The sequence below is a fragment of the Acomys minous genome (genome assembly GCF_964271855.1).
Source record: "Acomys minous genome assembly, chromosome: 6".
Taxonomy (NCBI): Eukaryota; Metazoa; Chordata; class Mammalia; order Rodentia; family Muridae; genus Acomys; species Acomys minous.
The window spans coordinates 77,344,861-77,363,953 of NC_140487.1; the positions used below are offsets into that span (position 1 = coordinate 77,344,861).

The 19,093-nt window shown below is 42.9% G+C and overlaps 1 protein-coding gene and 1 pseudogene across 6 annotated transcripts in view; one reads left to right on the forward strand and one right to left on the reverse strand.

Moving 5' to 3' along the window:
• The window catches only part of AHCYL2 (adenosylhomocysteinase like 2), a 166,686-nt gene that overhangs the window by 14,575 nt on the left and 133,018 nt on the right, over positions 1–19,093 (reverse strand). For all 5 annotated transcript variants that reach the window (XM_084786348.1, XM_084786352.1, XM_084786349.1 and 2 more), the window contains exons 7-12: positions 15,317–15,423; positions 13,362–13,478; positions 9,210–9,273; positions 8,682–8,770; positions 3,918–3,988; positions 1,551–1,645 (exon numbers count right to left, since the gene is read on the reverse strand). In XM_084786348.1, coding sequence (XP_084642474.1) covers positions 1,551–1,645; positions 3,918–3,988; positions 8,682–8,770; positions 9,210–9,273; positions 13,362–13,478; positions 15,317–15,423 — 543 coding nt within the window. The remainder of the gene's footprint in view (positions 1–1,550; positions 1,646–3,917; positions 3,989–8,681; positions 8,771–9,209; positions 9,274–13,361; positions 13,479–15,316; positions 15,424–19,093) is intronic.
• Positions 3,997–7,577, forward strand: LOC311600104 (proteolipid protein 2-like; annotated as a pseudogene). Its single transcript has one exon. The product of its transcript is annotated as a proteolipid protein 2-like (transcript).

Consider the following 19,093-nt stretch of genomic DNA (forward strand, 5'->3'; position numbering starts at 1 on the left):
GCCTAGTTGCCCTGGAGCTTACACTCTGTAGACTAGGGCAGCTTTGAGCTCAGAGATCTGCTTGTCTCTACCTCCTAAATGCTGGGATTCAAGGTGTGCACCACCCCACACACAGGCTCAAATACCTAAAAACTGTGTGATAAGTCAATCGTGTGACTTATCAGTGTACTTAATGTCCATACTTCCCAGTTTAAAGTTAAGAATAACTCCTCACAGAGTAGTCAAGGGAATGAGAAAAAGTAAAAGCTTGAGAGTTAAATGATTGCATTAAAGTTATTTAGAGCTTCCTGGGGTTTTAGAAATAAACTCTTTTTCCCTCTTACTCTATCTTTGATCATTTAGTAAAGGTGCCCTTTTACTCACAGTACATAAGTGAAATGTAAGAGGATCCACTCCCCTGCCAAGAACCAACTATCAACTCAATTAGTAATTATAAGCAAACTACAGTGACAGGACAGAGTAATGATGCCGGGGCACTCAGCCCCCAGACTAGCTGTTGGCTTGGTGGGTTCTTGGTATTTTCTTCTTTCCCTTTGGTGCTGTGGTGCAGGGTTAAACCTGGAGTCTCAGTGTGAGGCAAACACTCTGACACTGAGCTACACCCCCAGCCAGCTATTTCTAATACCAAAGAATAGAATATGGGGTTAAAAAGAGGAACCACAGAAAATTAAGATTACCCAAGAAGGCTCTCAGTGTCAGCTGGTCTTACCTGAAATGCTGAAGCTCAATCACAGCAGCCCTCAGTGGAGATGAAAGCATGCTATGGTTGAGCCAGTTACCCACAGAGAAAGACAGATGTGCCAGAAAATGCCATAAAAACTTAAAGCCAGAGTCAAAGTCATACTGAGGGATACTTTGGTAAGTCTGAAAAGAAATAAATACACCTCTATTAACTATTACTGGGACAACTTATTAGAGGTTTGGATGAATATAATCAGATTGGAGAACTACAGCAATAGACTTTGCAGGTTTAAGAACACATGCTGCTACACAGTGGCTCTGTATTGAAGGTGGTACCTACAGGCCCAAGTACTGCAGTTTGACAGATACGTTAAGGGGAGACCTACGCCAGTGAAAGAGGGAAAGAAAAAAAGAAAATACAGTGTCTGACAGACACAGCCACCCTAAGGAAAGGCACTCACTCTAGGCCACGGTTCTCTCTCCTTTGAGTGTTTTCATGGTCTAGCCTGGTTAGCTCATCTTTATGTAAAACTGAACATCCCCAAAATACTGACTACCATTCTGACTCACACTGAGTTTATCCAGCTCCCAATTCTTCACACAGAAAGAAAATGTTCCACAGTCTAAGTAGGTAATCAAGCCTGGGTGGGAGGAGACAATCATTTGAAACAAGTGCGACGAAAAAGCTTTGTTTTGCCCCTAAGCGCAGGCCATAGGACTGGAAGTGAAAAGATACCGATGCTCTACTGCAACAGTCATGCTTAGAATAGTTGATGGCCCTGCCTTTTCTTCTTTCAGTTTGTTACTTGGGGAAGAGAGAATGAATGAAAAATAAAAAATGCCCCAGTAATGATCAGTAATGATCTTACCACATCAATCTCAGTGTTGGAATGTCCCATGTTACAAACGATGCAGCTGTTCTTCATACGGTCCAAATGCTCTCTGGTCACTACATTCTTGTTACCTGAAAAACAGAAGAGATACCCACATGAAAAGGAATGAAGTTAGACTCCTACCTCATATAACATACAAACACACATACACATATAAAATCAACATATATAATGAAATATATAAAAATAAATTCTACACAGATCATATTCTTTTTTTTTTTTTTAATTTGGGTTTTTCGAGACAGCGTTTCTCTTGGCTGTCCTGGACTCACTTTGTAGACCAGGCTGGCCTTGAACTCACAGCGATCTGCCTGCCTCTGCCTCCCGAATGCTGGGATTAAAGGCGTGTGCCACCACCGCCTGGCCATATTCTTAAGAGCAAAAACCATAACATTCTAAGTTGTTATAGAAATCTCAGAGGAACATAATAGAGAATCCAGTGGCTTCAGGTTCAGAAGCAGTCTACTCCCATATAGCACTTCAAACACAATCAACAGAAGAAAAATAGAGACTGGACTACATCAATAAACATACAAATCCTTGCTATACATGACCCCACTAAGGAAGTGTTTAAAGGACAGCCCAGGGAATGGAACAGAATCTTTGTAAACAAACAGTGAAATAGGATTTCTACCCCAAATGTATTGGGGACTCTTACAACTCTTACAATAATAAAGACAAATAAAATGAACAAGTGACCTGAAAGAATGTTCCTCTAGAGCAGATATGAATGGGGAAATCAGTAGCCATCAAAATCATGTCCTGCTTTATGTTCACTGGGATGGCAATAATAAAAACACAATACTGTGTTGCTGAGGGTGTGGAGAAACTGGAGCCCTCGAGCACGGTAGGTCCAACAGTACAACAGTACTGTCCTGTCACTTTCAAAAACAGTTTGGTAATTCCTTCAAAGTAGAGTTACTATATGACAGTAATTTTATTCTTGGTTTTACAGACAAGAGACCTGAAAACATGTCCACACGAGGACCTGGAGTCAATGCTTGTAGTAGCATTATTCATGATCACCACAAAGTGAAACCAACCCAAACATCCATCTATATTCAGCAGAAAAGATAAATTGTGGTATAGCCACACAGAAAGGAATGAAATATTAACACTTGTTATTATATAGATGGGACTTGGAAGGATCATGTCAAGTAAAAGAGGCCAGTCACAAAAGACGACATACTGTATGACTTTGTTTTACATAGAATGTCCAGGAAAAGCAAATATACACAGACAGAAAGATCAGTGGTTGCTTGGGTTACAGGTGTGTGAAGGATGTAATGAAGTGTGGTCATTTATGACAGAGGGCTTCTTGTGGGTATGATGCAAATGTTCTAGAATTAGGTAACAGCATGTTCCATAATTTAGTGAAAACCACTACACTGTACACTTTCCAAAGGTGAACACTGTGCTATATGGATTACATCTCAATAAAAAGCTGCTGTAAGCACTGTGCAACCCTGTGAATTTCTTATAAAGTATTGAATTTTGGTGCTGGGGATCAGCCCTAGACCCTCAGAGCTATATCTACAGACAAAACTGCACACACATGGGTGAAATGCATGACATGGCTTCACAGCCCAGTTAAGTTATTAAAAATAAGTCCATTCAATCCCTAGCATGGGAAGGAGGGGAAGACCCATGGGACTGATGAACGAAGCAAGAACTGCTCCTCATAGCCATCCTGTGCCCCTGTTCTTGGTGAAGCTATAAACACATTTTATCTCCTCGCTCTAAGAGAAAACCAGTGCTCCTGTGGTTTATGGCTCTAGTGTACAATCTGAGGAAACCAGCCACTTTCAACATTCCTCCTCGAAGTTAAAAATCTACCCATTTTAGAATTAACACAACCACTCCCATTTTTCCTAATTATTAACTAATTTTGCATTCCCTGTCTTAATTTATAGGGAGTATATAGAAGCATATTTGATGTTTTGTTTTGTTTTTGGAGACAGGGCCTCACTATGTATTCCTGGCTGCCCTAGAACTCATGAGACCAGGCTGACCTCAAACTCCTCTGCAACCCTAGTGTTATGAGTAACGGTGTGTGCCATCATGCCCAGCCAAATGTTTGCTTTTAGGGTAAAACAAAAGAAGACAGGCTGAGAATGGAGCTCAGAGGTGGAGTACACATCCAGCAGGCTTAAAGTCCTGGTAGCAATCACTGGCACATACTCCTCAACCTAAAGTCTAGCTACATCCTAGGAGGCTGATACTTGTCAACCCCCACCTCTGGCTTTAACAGTCTGGCTTTATCCAGAATGCTTCCAATCACTTTTCACTTGCTCCGTGAAAGCATTCCGAAGCCCTGCCCCACTGGGTATATCACAACCATACCTGTACAAGTAATAACAATGTCCACTTGCCGGATGACTTCATTTAGTTTCACTAGTCGAAATCCATCCATACTGTAGAAATAAAGAGGGATTGATTAAATTCAGCCTTAAGAGCAAGCACCAAGTTCCCTGTTACAGTGCCACTCCTTGGATAGCTGGGATGTTCCCAGTCAGTTTATCTTGTTTGGTCTTTAAGACAGTGTCGCCGTATAGTCCAGGCTGGCCTCCAACTCAGGCTCCTCTAGCGTGTTCCTCTCCAGTGCTGGCTCTCCACATCTGGCTGCAGCTACTCGTCAATCAAAAATCCAAATCATTTCCTTAGCTTATACAGCTTTGAATCCCTGGAACTATTTCTTCCTAATAACAGGGAGCCAAGCAAGGGCTTCCATGAGATTCCCAGCCTGAATTTTTCTAGAAAGTGACATTAGCCATTGAATCTGTTCTCACGGAACTTGTTCTTGTAAGATCATCAATTATCTTCTGAAATAAAAAGCTTTTTTTTTTCAGTCCCTTAGTGACTTGGTTTCTCTGCCACATTAGGCATTATTTACCTTCTTAAAACATAACTCCTCCCTTTTTTGTGGTGCTGGGGATTGATCCCAGGACCATGTGCATGTGTGCCACTTGGCACTTGCCTACATTCTCAGGCTCTCCCATACTTAAATACTGGCACTTTGTGGGGTTCTTCACTGGACTCTCCTCTCCTCTTTCAGCAGTCATGTTTATCCTGCCTTTGGCTGTCAATCATCACTCACATAACAGGCACACTCCTCTCTCGCTGCCCAGTGCTGGGATTAGAACCCAGGATCTAGCAAACGAGGCAAAGCTCTACCGTTTACCTACACCTCCAGCTTAGATTTCTAGGTACTTCATAGCCAATGATTAAACACTCCCCCAGATTTTTTCTCAAGGATTCCCAGAAGAAACCCCAACTTTGTCTGAAAGTAAGCTCATTATCCTCTCCACACCCTCCACACCCTATTTTTCTTCTATATTTTCTACCTTGGGCAATAGCATTACTGCTTAATCCAACTGCATGAGCCAAGCAAAATAATTGTTTCTTCCTAATTGAAACTGTAACCAAATCTTCTTGGTCCTTTTTCTCAGTTCCTTAAAAGTCTCTTGAATATATGGCCCCACACAATTTTTTGGTGGTTTTGAGACAGGGTCTGAATTTACTTTGTAGACCAGGCTAGCCTTAAATGTGAGGCAATTCTCTTGAGGTGTGTGTGCCACTGTGTCTAGTTCTTCCCCCTTTTACATACATTTACTCTGGCTGTGCTAAGCTCCGGTCAGCAATGCATGGCCCCTTCTCATTGACTCTAGGTTACAGCTCTCAAAATCATTTTGCAGAGTGATTTCCCTAAGTGTGATTTGGATCATATTATTTACATGTTTAAAATTCTTCAGGATAAGACCTAAATTCTCATACTGATGAGTGATTACTGCCAAAGGATTCTAACCTCAGATATTACCTCTCTCCTAATGCACCCTATCTGTGAACTCCTTAAATACTCTGTACTGGCCCTTGTTTGGCTATGCACTTGCTCCTTGTGGAAGACACATGCTTTCAAACTGAGGAAGACAAAACAAAATATAATTGCATAAGTTTTAATACAGCTTTGCTTCTTTTCTGCCTACAGTGCCTCAGTCTTCTGTTGAGACAGTTGTCCCCCGTGCTCCTCCAGCACTGCATGCTGTTCACAGAGCTTACGACACAGCACAGGGGTTGTTTGTGTTCTTTTAAAAGCAGAGCCTTATGACAGGGCACAGTGGCACACACCTGGGAGGCAGAGGCAGGCAGATCTCTGTGAGTTAGAGGCCAGCCTGGTCTACAGAGTGAGTCCAGGACACCCTGTCTCGAAAAACACCAAAACAAACTAGCAAACAAATAACTAAATAAAAGCAGAACCTAGCCCCTGTGTCTACTCATCTTATTTACCCTCAGCACGTAAATCACTGGTTCATGGTTGTGAGATCATTTGAACTGCACTGTCATTAGTGTCTTGTTCAGGTGTCTGGAATGAACAGACAGGACTAGAAAAGTTATGGCCCCATGTACCAAAGCCAACTAGAGAAAGCCAATGATCTACTGTGGACTCTGCTTTGGCGCTGCTGGCTGGGCTCTGTGAGTGGCAGGACAGAGGGAAAATGCTTTATTCCAGCTTTATTTTATCCCAATGTCCTTCTTCCTGAGGTTTAGTGGTGAACACCGCACAGAGAATATAAAACATAGATATACACTACATAAACTTGGACTTTGCAGTAGCTTTTAGTGACTATGGTATTTCTCACTCTGTAGAAGATGGAGGTAATTTTAGTAACAATTACCATTTAGTGAAGATCCATTTTGTGACAGCAGCTCTGAGCCCTGTTATGTTTATTAGTTAATGTATGACAGTATCTAATAATTACTTGACTTAATTCTCATAATACTCTGAGGGAAGGATGATTATCTATATTTATTTGCTTGTTATTATATTTTAGACAGAGTCTGACTATGTAGCCCTGGCTGGACTGGAACTCACTATGTAAATAGACTAGGCTAGTCTTGAACTCAAGAGACCCTTTTGTCTCTGACTCCCAAATGCTGGGATTAAAGGTATGCCCTGCTAGAATCCACATTTAAGAGAGGGAAAAGAAACTTAAAAGTTAAACATTTTTGAGACTGTGGGACAGAAGACTGGGTGTGCAGCTAACTTGAAGCCGTGAGCCAGAGAGCAGAGCTTCTTTTGCATCCTGGGGACTCCAACACACACCATGGCAGACTGTGAGTGCCTCTCAGCCCCTGGCTGCTGGACAGCCTGCACCAGCTTTTTGAGCACCAGAAAGGGAATGCTCCTGTTTGCTGAGACTATACTGTGCCTGGTGACCTTCATCTGCTTCAGTGCGTATACTTCAGCATACTCGTTCGTCCCTGTCGGTGATGGAGATGATTTTTGCTGCTGTCCTATTTGTCTTCTACATGTATGATCTGCACGCCAAGATATCATTCATCAACTGGCCTTGGACTGACTTCTTCTGGTCCCTCATAGCAGCCATCCTGTACCTGGTCACCTCCATTGCTGTCCTTGTAGAAGGAAGAGGCGGCTCCAGAATCATTGCTGGGGTGCTGGGCCTACTTACTACAGTGCTCTTGGCTATGATGCACATTTCCCCTTCCCTCTAAAGCAGCAAAGACATATGGCGGCCCCCACTGACCCCACAGATGGACCGTGATCCTCTGTCTCTGCTACCTGCCAAAACAGCTCCTCCATCAAAAACTTCCTCCTGCCTGGTGTGGTGGCACACACCTTTAATCCAAGCACTCAGGAGGCAGAGGCAGATGGATCTGTGTGAGTTCCAGGCCAGGGCTACACAGGGAGATCCTATCTGAAAAAATACCTCTTCCTGTTTCTATAACATTCCCAGCCAATTCTCTGACCCCATTGAAAGTGCTTAGGGTACAAGAAATTGAACCTAGGCAAGCACTTTCCACTGAACTATTATATTCCTGTAAATGTGCCTTTTTTTTTTGAGAGTTTTGTCTTCCAGCTTGCCAATCAGCCTTCCTGGGTGTGGTCACCTTTATGGGGGTACTTAGCCCCCCCCTTCGCTCTGCAGTACCAGCAGCTGACATGAGTTCTGCTTGAACCATATTCCCCACACAAGCTACAAAATGAGTGACAAATAACCTTTTTCTCTGTGTGAGGTGAGCTGTGAAGGGCTAAGTAAATAATACAAATATTGTTAAAGTCTAAAAAAAAGCTTACAATTTTTTGAACCTTAAGAATGGTAAGAATACAGCAGGGCATGGTGGTGCATGCCTTTAATCCCAGCACTCAGGGAGGCAGAGGCCAGCCTAGCCTACAAAGTGAGTCTAGGACAACCAAAGTTATATAGAGAAAACCTCTCTCTCTCTCTCTCTCTCTCTCTCTCTCTCTCTCTCTCTCTCTCTCTCTCTCACATACACACACACTATATATATATGTATATACATACTATATATACATACATTCATATATATATGAATATTAAAATTTCCCATATATTCTTCACATAAGAGTTAGCAGATCTCACTTTAAGTTTAGATTTGTCTGATATTTTCTCAAAGTTAGATTCACATTGTACATTTTTGGGAGGACTACCACAGAAGTCTTTTCAGTGTGTTACATCAGAAGGTCTCTGACAGCTTACTGCATTTCCTTCCCCTCTCTTCCTCCCTGCCGAAGACAGAACCCACGTCCCAGCACATGCTCCACACTAAGCTGCACCCCCTCTCTCTTCCCCTCTCTTCCTGGCAGGATTTCACTCTGTAGCCCAGGCTGGTGAGACAAGGTCTTATTCTGTAACCAAGGCCTCAGCTTTGGGAATGCTAAGATTACAGTCTGAACTTTGATAAAAACACATGATGTATGTGTGAGGGTCAGCGCAGGCCAAGGTATCCCTGTGGAGGTCAGGGAACACCTTTGTGAAGCTGGAGCCTGAATGCAGGCCCTCAGGACTGCACAGTGTGCACTTGGTCTAGTAAACCATCTTTCGGGCCTGCCTTTTCTATTTGATCATTATTTTCAAAGGGGCGGAGATTACATATGAAGAGAGACATTACTGGGATATTTGTTTCTCAAACCAAAGCATTCCCTGCTACTACTTCCACAGGAATTCTAAGTTTCACTTCTCTCAGAGCAGAACTCCTTGACCTTTGTGAGGCAGAAGCCTAGAGTTCCCTTAACAGCTCCCTAGGGGTCTGGGTGTGAAGGAGACACAGTAACCCTGGCTTGCTTACCAGGCTTGCAGGGCACAGATGGGGTCAATCTCAGTTACATACACAATGGAGCCCATGGCTTTCAGAGCAGCACAGCACCCCTTTCCCACCTGAGCAGGAAAGAGCACACACAGTAAATCAGCGGAAACACTTCTCAAAGCTTCTGGTAAAGGAAGGGGACCCTCTTTCCTCCCTCCAAAGTAAGTTTGCTGAATAGATTCATGCTTGGGGAAAAAAACAAGAAAAACAAATAAATGTAGTTCAGAGACAAATCTTTGCCCCCCCCCACCTTAGCACATTCACATGCACGAGAACACCCACATTCACGACTTATAACCAAAACACAAGCTACAAGAACATCACAAACTGGTGCTGGAACAAGTCAGAAAATCAACTTGAGAAAAAACACAAAGGGAATAGAAAGGTACTTAACTCGAGGCCTCCAAAGTGACGTGTTCCCATCTAATGTGTGGCACAGATGCACTTGTCTGTACATAACACTCTGGCACATCTTAATGAAAATATACAAGTAAATAAAAGGTTCTTTACCTCTCCGTAGCCACAGACCACCACCTGCTTTCCACCAAACATCATGTCTGTTGTCCTTTTAAGTCTGAGGGAAACAAAAACAAAACCCAAAGCATTCGATCAGAAAACCACGCTTTTGTTTCTACCCGAGACTTGTGCTTTTGTTTTACATTTTAGTTTTTTGTTTTCATTTTCGAGGGATAGCAATACAGTACATATTTTGTCTATCTAACCATTTCTAGCTCTGTGTGAGTTTTACCTCCTCTGACTTTAATTTCCCTCTCTTTCCTGGGAGTGGTGCAAAAGGAAGATGCAGATTACACAGTCGCTGGTCAACACAAAAGCAATGTACACTTTTATATTTTGAATAGATATGGGAAAAAAAGATGAAAGTAAGGAGGCAGTACTTTTAATGTAGGAAATACAAATGTCTGGCTTAATGGAAACATTATTCTACCTTACTGTTTTAGAAAGATAGTAAAGTAACGCATGTAGCAATATCAGAATGGCCAGCTGGTCCTGCATTGACTCAATAGGGGGAGTAATGGACAATAATGCCGAGAGGCTAAGAAGCCACTGATGGTGACATGCAGTGAGCTCCCTGGGGTTGGCTCGGAGCGGGTATAGTCTGCCTTTGTCCGGTTCTCTATGCAACCATCCATGCTGTCTCCAAAGATCTGTGCAAAGAATGTGTAGGAGTAAGTTCCAGTTTCTCTCCGGATACAGTGAGATTAATATTTCTGAGAATCTTGGTCATGACAAAAAGGATTCAACTAAAATCCAATCTATTTTGAAATACACAGTCTCTCCAAATACATGTAAACCTTCCTACTTATTTATCTGCTTACCCACTCTAGTACAAAGGATTTATAAAGGAAAATAAGAATCCTATTATTTTAAAGAATGATTTGGATACAGCTGCATGTGCCTGGATGAGGTTCATTTCACACCTCCCTGAAGAGGATGCTTGTTCTCCCTGAAGAGGCCATCTGGTGGAGTACCACACACTCCGAAGTCATGGATCAGCAGAGTGGTTTTGCAATGGCCAGCACAGCAAGGAGAATCAAAGGATCTACTTCTGGACTTCCTTTCCTTTGACCATGTTTCTGAAGCTTTTCCTCATCTCTTCCACAGGAAGTATCCTCTCATTGTAACTACACATAGCTATGGTGGTCTGGTCACTTCATTTATCCTGCTCCTCTGCAAATGACAGCCAGGCTACAGACATTGGTTGGATTCCAGTTAGGCAGTGATCTCAGGATCTTCCTCAAGGATAAAGGACAGAAAAGACTTCCCTCCAGGAAGGATGGTGAGTTGGGGGGGGGGTGCAATAAGCTACTTGGTGCTATTTAAGGGTCATGACACTCTCTTAACTTCTCTTCGGTTCTGCTAGCCTCAGAGCCCAGGAATTGCCAAAACACTATTTCTCAATTTGAAAATCCTAGCTGAGCGCTTTGGTCAATAGTGATGTCAACTTGATGGGACAGACGGAGAATCAATAACCATGAACATGGTGATTGGACATGCCTTTGGGGAAGTTTCAAAATTAGGTTAGCTACCGTGGGAAGACCCTCAGTGTAGGCAGTACCATCCGATGGGTGGGGGTCCTGGACATAATAAAGCAGGGAGAGGGTGCATCAGCATTCACCTCTGCTTTCTGATTATGGATACTACGTGATCAGTAGCCCCACTCTCCTGTTGCCATGCCTTCCCTGCCATGCCTTCCCTGTCACGTCTAAATAATCCCCCAAGTTGCTTTTGCCCGGTATTTGGTCCTAGCAACGTGTTAAGTAACCATCCATCTCAGAACTAGAGGAGATTAAATACTAATACTTTCCTCACATGGATGCCCTCTTAGCCCAAGTGCCTGCCTCTTCCCTTCCCTTCTTTCTGGTTTTGTGAGACAGGACAGCTTGGCCTCAAGTTTGTTATGTAAGAAAGAATAGCCTGAAACACTCACCTCACCTCCTTAGCCTCCTGAGTGTTGGGATTACAGACGTATGCCACTATGCCTGGCCTCTACTGCAGCTCTCTCTGGAGCAGTTTTCCCCTCCTTTCATCTCTCCTGCTCTCATTTCCACTGAGAGAACAACTGCCCTTGACCCAGCTGCAGTCTTGCACTGTCTGAGGTACCAGTGAGCTCTCCCTATTTAGATGACTAGCTGGAGCTGTCCTGTCTCCTCACTGTCAAGTCCAACTTTAACTCTTGCTACTGCTTCTCTCTTTGTCACATTTGTACTTTCCAACCGTATCTTTCTTACCTAAGGAGTCAACTACGGTTGGGAGGGATTCTATCCATTTTTCTGAACTAGAATAGTTATCTTCATGCGTCTTTTACTGACCCTGGCCAACTTTAGGTTCACAGATCTGGTGCTTGGAAAGTCTAAAAGACAGTTGTGGGTAGATAAGTATTTTAGTGAAATATATGCAAGTTACTATAAATGTGGTCAGAATTGAGGTATCTGTCACAATGACCCTTACATGTGGACACTCAATGGCTGACTACTGGGCTAAGAATTTATTAAAACAGTCAGTCTATCTGATACTATTGACACCATAATAATATAATAGGTATTAATAGTTAGAATGTGCACTGAACATTCTACTGAACTGGAAACAAAACGAAACAAAACAGCAAAAAACTTCCCTAGATTCTAACTTAATCCTAAGACATACTATGCAGAGGTACAGATATATTAGAAAGACAGACTAGGGGTTGTGTTTGGTGCACATGCCTGCATTCCTTTGGAAGATCAGAGCAGAACTGTGCTCTTGAGGCCATGGGCTATGCATCAAGTTCCAATCAGCTGGGTCTACATAGTGAATTACCACCCTGACTTTTTGTAAAGGATGAAGGAGACAGTCAACAACTTACCCCTATCTCATTTAACCCTCACAATAACTCCATGAAGTAGGTCATAAAGTTACCATTTTACAAATGAGGAAATTTGCACAGAGGATGAACAGCAGATGTAGTTAGTAAATAAATAATGGGACCAGCATTTAAACTGAGGTCTTTCTGGATCCTGTGCCAGTGGTGTCACTACCTAAAGTAAATGGCCAGGAATGCAGAATCTTTTTTCATTTTTCTGTTAACTCAAATGTGATAGAAACACTGCACTTGGCATATTCTAACTACCTGGGGGGTATGATTTGGGTCTAGAATGTTCCTAAAGGTTCATATGATAAAGGCTTGGTCCCCCTGCTAGCATTACTAAAGCATGCTGAAAACTGTAAGAGGTAGAGTCTAGCGGGAGGCTTTCTAGAAATTAGAAACATACTCTTGTAGGGGTCAAGGGGACCCAGCTCCTTCCTTACTCTTATGTCCCATCAGAAGGCAACCAGCTTTGCTGTATCACGCGATCCTAACTGACCACATGCTGCCCCACTGCAAGCCCCAAAGTAAATACGGCCAGCTGCCCACAGACTAACACCTCTAAACCCGGAGCCAAAATCAAGTTCTTATCAAAATTTGACTACATGTGGTGGTGGTAGTGGTGTCTTCCTAGCAGCGATGAAGGAATGCCAGAACACAAGAGTGGAGACAAGTCTGAGCACTGCCAGACTTGTAACCCTCATAGAGCAGAGAAAGCAGAAGTGCCTCTCGGAACTAATTCTTTGCCTCTAGAAGTTTCTAGACAATAAAGAAATTATATGACAGCAATAGCACAAGAACTATATGGTATGCTATGGGAACCATGACCTGAAATAGGATCATTTCCTTCAAAAATCACACAAACTGTTTACCAAGAGCAGCTAATCTCATTTCTTTTAAAAATGTTGCTTATTTTTATGTGTATGAGTGCTTTGTCTGCATACATACAGCTTGTGTATGGTGTGCATGCCTGGTGCCCGTGGGGGCCAGAAGAGGGCACCACATCCTCTGAGACTGAAATTATAGATAGTTATCAGGTACCATGTGGATACTAGGAATCAAACACAGGTCCCTTGGAAGAGGAGCCAGGGCCCTTAATGACTGCGCCATCCCTCCAGGCCCCAGTCTCATTTCCTAAGTGAAACAGATTTTCTTGTAATGGTGATAGCAACAGAGCTCTGGCTTATACAGTGTCCTGGGTGTGATATGGTGAAACACGAAGCAGTTCCAGAAATAACTAAAGAAGCTGGAACCTTCAGTTAATAACCTAAGATCATCTCAAAGATAACAAGCATTACCCATCAAGAATAGATTCACGGCAACAGTAGAGGTTATCAAATTTCTGTTTGGTGACTGAGTCATTGACATTCATGGCTGGAACACACAGCTTCCCAGCTTTGGACAGTTGGTACAGCCTGAGAACGAGAGAAGGCAAGAAGAACGTAAAACAACGAGACACTGCAATCTACTGTTGGTTCTGTCTGATCTCTGAAGTATACTGATGGACTGAGCACGAAAGCCTAAGAAACGACCAATTTCATCCTACAAGACAGATACTGAGAAACATATCCTTTTTTTTTTTCATTTTTAATTTTTAAAGACAGAGACTTCTGTTTTGAGACAGGGACTCACTATGTAGACCAGGCTGGCCTAGAACTCACAGTGATCTACTGGCATCAAAGCCATGCACTACCATGCCCATTCCAAGACTGAGAGTTTTTAAAAGTTGTTTTATTTGTGTATGAGGGTAACACATGGGTTCCCGGTGCCTGTGGAGGGCAGACGAGGGTGTCAGGTCCTCTGGAACTGGAGTTACCAATGTTGTGAGATGCCAGGTGGATCCTGGGACCTAACCCTGAGTCCTTTACACATGCAGCAAGAGCTCTTAAACCACTGAGCAGCCTCTCCAACCTTCATATACATTTATAGCCCATTTGATGAAATACGAGGTAACGTGGGGGCAGGAGAAGCGGCTCAGTGGTGAGAGTGTATTTCCTGCTCTCCCAGAGGCCATGCTGATCCCATCCACCTGCTTACAGTCACCCGTCACTGCAGCTTCAGGAAATCTAACACCCTCCTCTGGCCTCCATGGTCACCCACAAACAGCATGCATTCACACAAGCACTCACATACACATAAGTAAATACAAAAATAAATATTAAAATAGCTTAAAAAGAACTTAGGGTAACAACTTTTACTTTTCAATAGTTTCAAATTCATAACAATATATAAACCCACAAACTGCATAACTACATACACAAGTCCATTAAAACTAAGTTCATTAGAAATAATTAGTATTTATTTTAATAAAAATTCACCCCTGGGGCTGTGAGGGCTCAGTGGGTAAATGCTCCTGACAAGGCTGACAATCTTGAGTTCTGCAGGGCTGGTGTGGTAGAAAGAAAGACTAATTTCCAAAGTTGCCCTTTCCTGTGGTATGTTTGTGACATGCAAGTGTGTAAACATGTATTAGACATACACACATTTTAAAATGTAGCCCTTTCTAAGAATCTGAAGGTACGTTGTTGCTTGGTTTTAAATTTTATGTACATCATTTTTTCCCCTGCATTTATGTCTGTGCGAAGGTGTTGGGTCTCTCTTGTAACTAGAATTATAAACAATTGTGAGCAGCCATGTGTGTGCTGGGACTTGAACCTGGGTCTTCTGAAAGAACAGCCAGTGCTCCTAACCACTGAGCCATCTCTCCAGTCCCAAGCTGTAGTTTTATATATTCAAAAAGATTAGAAAATATTAAAACGGCTATGGTGGCTTGCTTCAAATTGATTTCCCTAAAAGTTTTTTTGCTCCCATACTTTCAATTCTTTATGGGTAAGACTATCAGAAATTATTCCAATTTTATCCAAGGAATCACTGTTCCCTTGTGATGCTACCAAAGCCCTGCTGTCTGTGAGATGTGGGGTCTGTGAGGGCAAAGGTGTTGTCTACCGTGGGCCTCCAGTACAGAACAGTGCCCGGCTCATTGTAACAGTTCAATAAATATTTATTGAATAGATTAAACTTGTACAAGAAGAGCAAGGAGGCACTGCATCAATGATAAGAAAACATAAGGACCCTGCTTGCTTCCCCATCCAAGCTACTCACTATTTTAGGTTTGCAATTTGTGTTGTTAGTAAGTGTCCAGGCTTAGACCCCTTACCTCATAATACGGCTCCAATTTTTAGCATAAATGTGTTTTACAGGCATGTGACCATAAGACTCTATATCTAAGCCACGGAAGTCTGCTAAATCTTACCTGTGGACTCCAGTAACACTCTCCTCGACTATGCCTTTGATTTTCTTAAACATGTTGGGATACTTTTTATAAATCCAGTGAGTAAGATCTCCTCCATCGTCCAATATCTGCAACAGAAGTATCCGGAAAGTCATTTGTCTTGTGGAAGGCTTAGGCGGCAGTGCCTCTCAGGGTCATCTATCCCAAGTCCTAATTACAGAGACCTAAACATTTCTACATAGTTATGAAAAGTAACTGGAAGCCAGAGTTAACACAGTAACTTGCCAAATCAAAGAGTCATTGCACTCAAGAGGAGCAGGAGAGAAAGGCCAGCTGCAAGTCTCTCAGTCAGATGACGTCAGCACATATCTACTTGATCAGCCCATGCTGCACCGTAAACATTTTCTTAGGGAAAATCAGCTCAGGAGGCCATCAGGACCTCTAGCACTTGAATATACTGCAGATCTTCAGAAAGCTCACTTCTAACCACTGATTTTAGTACTTTAAATAAATTCAGCTAAGGTTTAGCTTAAATAAAAGGACATATAATGAGTCTCCCTCTTAGAACAATGGCTTTTAAAACTGAAGTTGCTATTCCTTCACTTCTCACAAAGCACAGGCACTCTCCCACCCATGTATCAGGCAGCACTGGAGGTTTTGCCTAGTTCAACCTCGCACTCTGTATAAGCCAGATTAAAAATAACCAGAGAACCGTGCAGCATGTAGGTGTATAAGCATGCCTCTGAACAGCTCATCACTATTTCAGGTTGGGATGAAAGATAAATACAATGCTGTGCCCACTAGAGCCTTCATCAGCAGGGGAAGGCAGTGGTGTGTCAGCCCTGCAGGACTGTTCGAAGAGCTCAAAAGGACTTTTCCTGGACCATCACCTCAGAGATCACCCTCTGCTGGCATGCATCTTTTTTTAGCTTCCAGGGTACCAGCACTTCAAGTATCAAAAATGCCACCCTGAATCCCAGGGCACATAAAGCACCTCACCTCAAGCCTGTCACCTGATCTGTGGCTTCTGCTCCTACTACTAATTTATTTTGTCTGACTCAATCAAACCTTGCTTGAGGGTAGGGATGGAGGCAGGACTCTCATTAGAACTCTTGGCCTTGCTACACAGCCACAAATAGAACCCCCAGGAACCACTGTCCTCAAGAAACCCAAACGAGAGGGCCAGGGATATAGATCAAGAGTAGAGACCCTAGTTTCAGTCCCCACTATCATCCCTCACTGCCCCCAAAAGGCTGAGGAGATAGTTTAGTTAAAAAGTACTTGCCCTGCAAACATGAGGGCCTGAGTTCAAGCCCCAGCACCCACATAAAAAAGCCAAGCACGGTAGTGCAATGCTTGGAAACAGTGCTAGGGAGGCAGAGATGGGACCAGCATGGACTATTTGTGAGCCCCCACACCTCAGTGGGAGAAGGCTCCTGAAGAATGACACCTGAGGTTGTCTTCCAGCCTCCACAACATGTGTACACACATACATATGTACCCACAAATCCCTCCAACTCTTCCCACACACAAGAAACCAAAACCAGTATGCATGGATTCTGTGAGGTTTTTCACTTGCACCTCTGATCCCTCGCCACAAGAAAGAATAGACAAACACCAGAGTAACTGGAAACTCTGTGGGGTAAGCCTCACTATGCTCATTTATTTTTCCCTTTAATTATTTATTTTTTTGAGACAGAGTTTCAGATAGCCCAGGATGGCCTTGAACTCACTGTGTATCTTAGTATATTGAATGACTGTATGTGTGTGCACTGGTACACTCACTTGTATATATATGCACAGCAGCCAGAGGTCCATGCTGAGCACTTCCTCTATCACCCTCTGTCTTAAAAATAATTACTTTTTTGGGAGCTGGAGAGATGGCTCAGCGGATAAGAGTACTATCTGCTCTTCCAGAGGTCCTGAGTTCAATTCTTGGCAACAACATGATGGCTTACAACCATCTATAATATGATCTGTTGGCCTCTTCTGGCAGGTTTACATGCAGATAGAACACTCATACATATTAAATAAATAAATTTAAAAAATTTTGTTGATGGCTTTTTTGCGTTATTTATGTATAGGTGTAGTGGTTTGAATGAAAATACTCCCCCATAGACTCATAGGGGATGGCACTGTTTGAAAGGATTAGGACATGTGGTCTTGTTGGAGCAAGTGTGTCACTGGGGGTGGGCTTTGAAGTTTCAGAAGCTCAGGCTAGGCCCCCTAGTCTCTCTCTTCCTGTGTCTGCCGATTTGGATGTAGAGCTCTCTGTTACCTCTCCAGCACCATGATAAGAATGGACTAAGCTTCTGAATGTAAGCCAGCTCCAAGTAAATGTTTCTTCATAAGAGTTACCATGGTCACAGTGTCTCTTCACAGCGACAGAAAACCTAAGATAATAGGTATGGGTGTTTAGCCCGCATGTACATGTGTGCCACACATATGCCTGGTGCCTGTGACAATCAGAAGTGAACAACAGATCCCCTGGAACTGGAGTTACAGGTGGCTGTGAGCTGCCATATGGGTGCTCTCCAAGATAAAAAGGTACTCTATTATTATTATTACTATTATTATTATTATTATTATTATTATTATTAATAATAATAATAATAATCTTGGGTTTTTTCAAGACAGGGTTTCTCTGTGTAGCCTTGGCTGTCCTGGGCTCATTTTGTAGACCAGGCTGGCTCAAACTCACAGAGATCCTCTGACCTTTGCCTTATCCAGTGTGCTACCATGCCCAGCTCAACTCTTAACTGCTGAACCAACTCTTCAGCCCTACTTCCCACCTTACTTTTTGAGACAGGGTATCTTAACCTGAGCTTACTGTTTGGATGAGACAGGCTGACTACCCTGGGGCTGCCCTTTTTCCTCCTCCCCAGTGCTGTGCTAATAGGCCTGCCACCATACCTGGCTTACAGTGCTGGGGATCAAAGCCAGGGTTTCATGCATGACAGGCAAACATTCTGAACTATATCCCAGCGCCCACTTTTTCCTTCAAACAAAGGTTTCTGGCACAGGTGAGGAGCCGCTATTTATAGTATTTATTCAATGATGGCAGCCTGTCCTGTTCTGACCTACTGCAGAATGTTCTTGGCCTCAGATAATCTTCCTCTTCCTGAGGTTGTAATGTAAGGAAAAGTCTTGGTCAACAAGTCCTGTTTTGTGAGGTGACAACTGTTTTGATCCTTGTAACTGTCTTCACTAACTTTTCTGGTAGCTGTGTTGGCTCCACAGACTTCAAAGGCTGTCTGGGTAAAATGCCACAGCCTCTCTGTGTTCGTGACTATAAAATTAGTTTTATACCCAAGAGATATGTTCCCTACACCCTAACTTCCCTACTGTCTGTCAGTCAGACTCCCTCTTTGTCACCTAAATTTGCTGCAATGAGCTGACTCATCTTAGAGCCACCACCATCCCCTCCCTCAAGCCATGTGACTTGGGCCACAGGTTTCAGAAGAAGCTGCTTCTGCTGGGCACCAATGATGCCATTTTGTGACTGTCAGCAGCAACGAATGGTTTTTTTTTACTTTTTTTCTTTCCTTTTCTTTTTTAGCTGATTCTCTAATTTTTTAATAATAACACAGAATTGTTGGTAAAGTAGAAAATAAATCATATTTTGTACCTTTCTTTCACTATGAATAACATTCTGCTCTCAGTCCTCAAGAGTGTGTGTGTGTGTGTGTGTGTGTGTGTGTGTGTGTGTGTGTGTGTGTGTGTAATGTGTAAATCCAGGGCTTCAAGCATGCTAAAGCAGCGCTCTCCCACTGAGTTATCACCCAGTCCTACATTTAA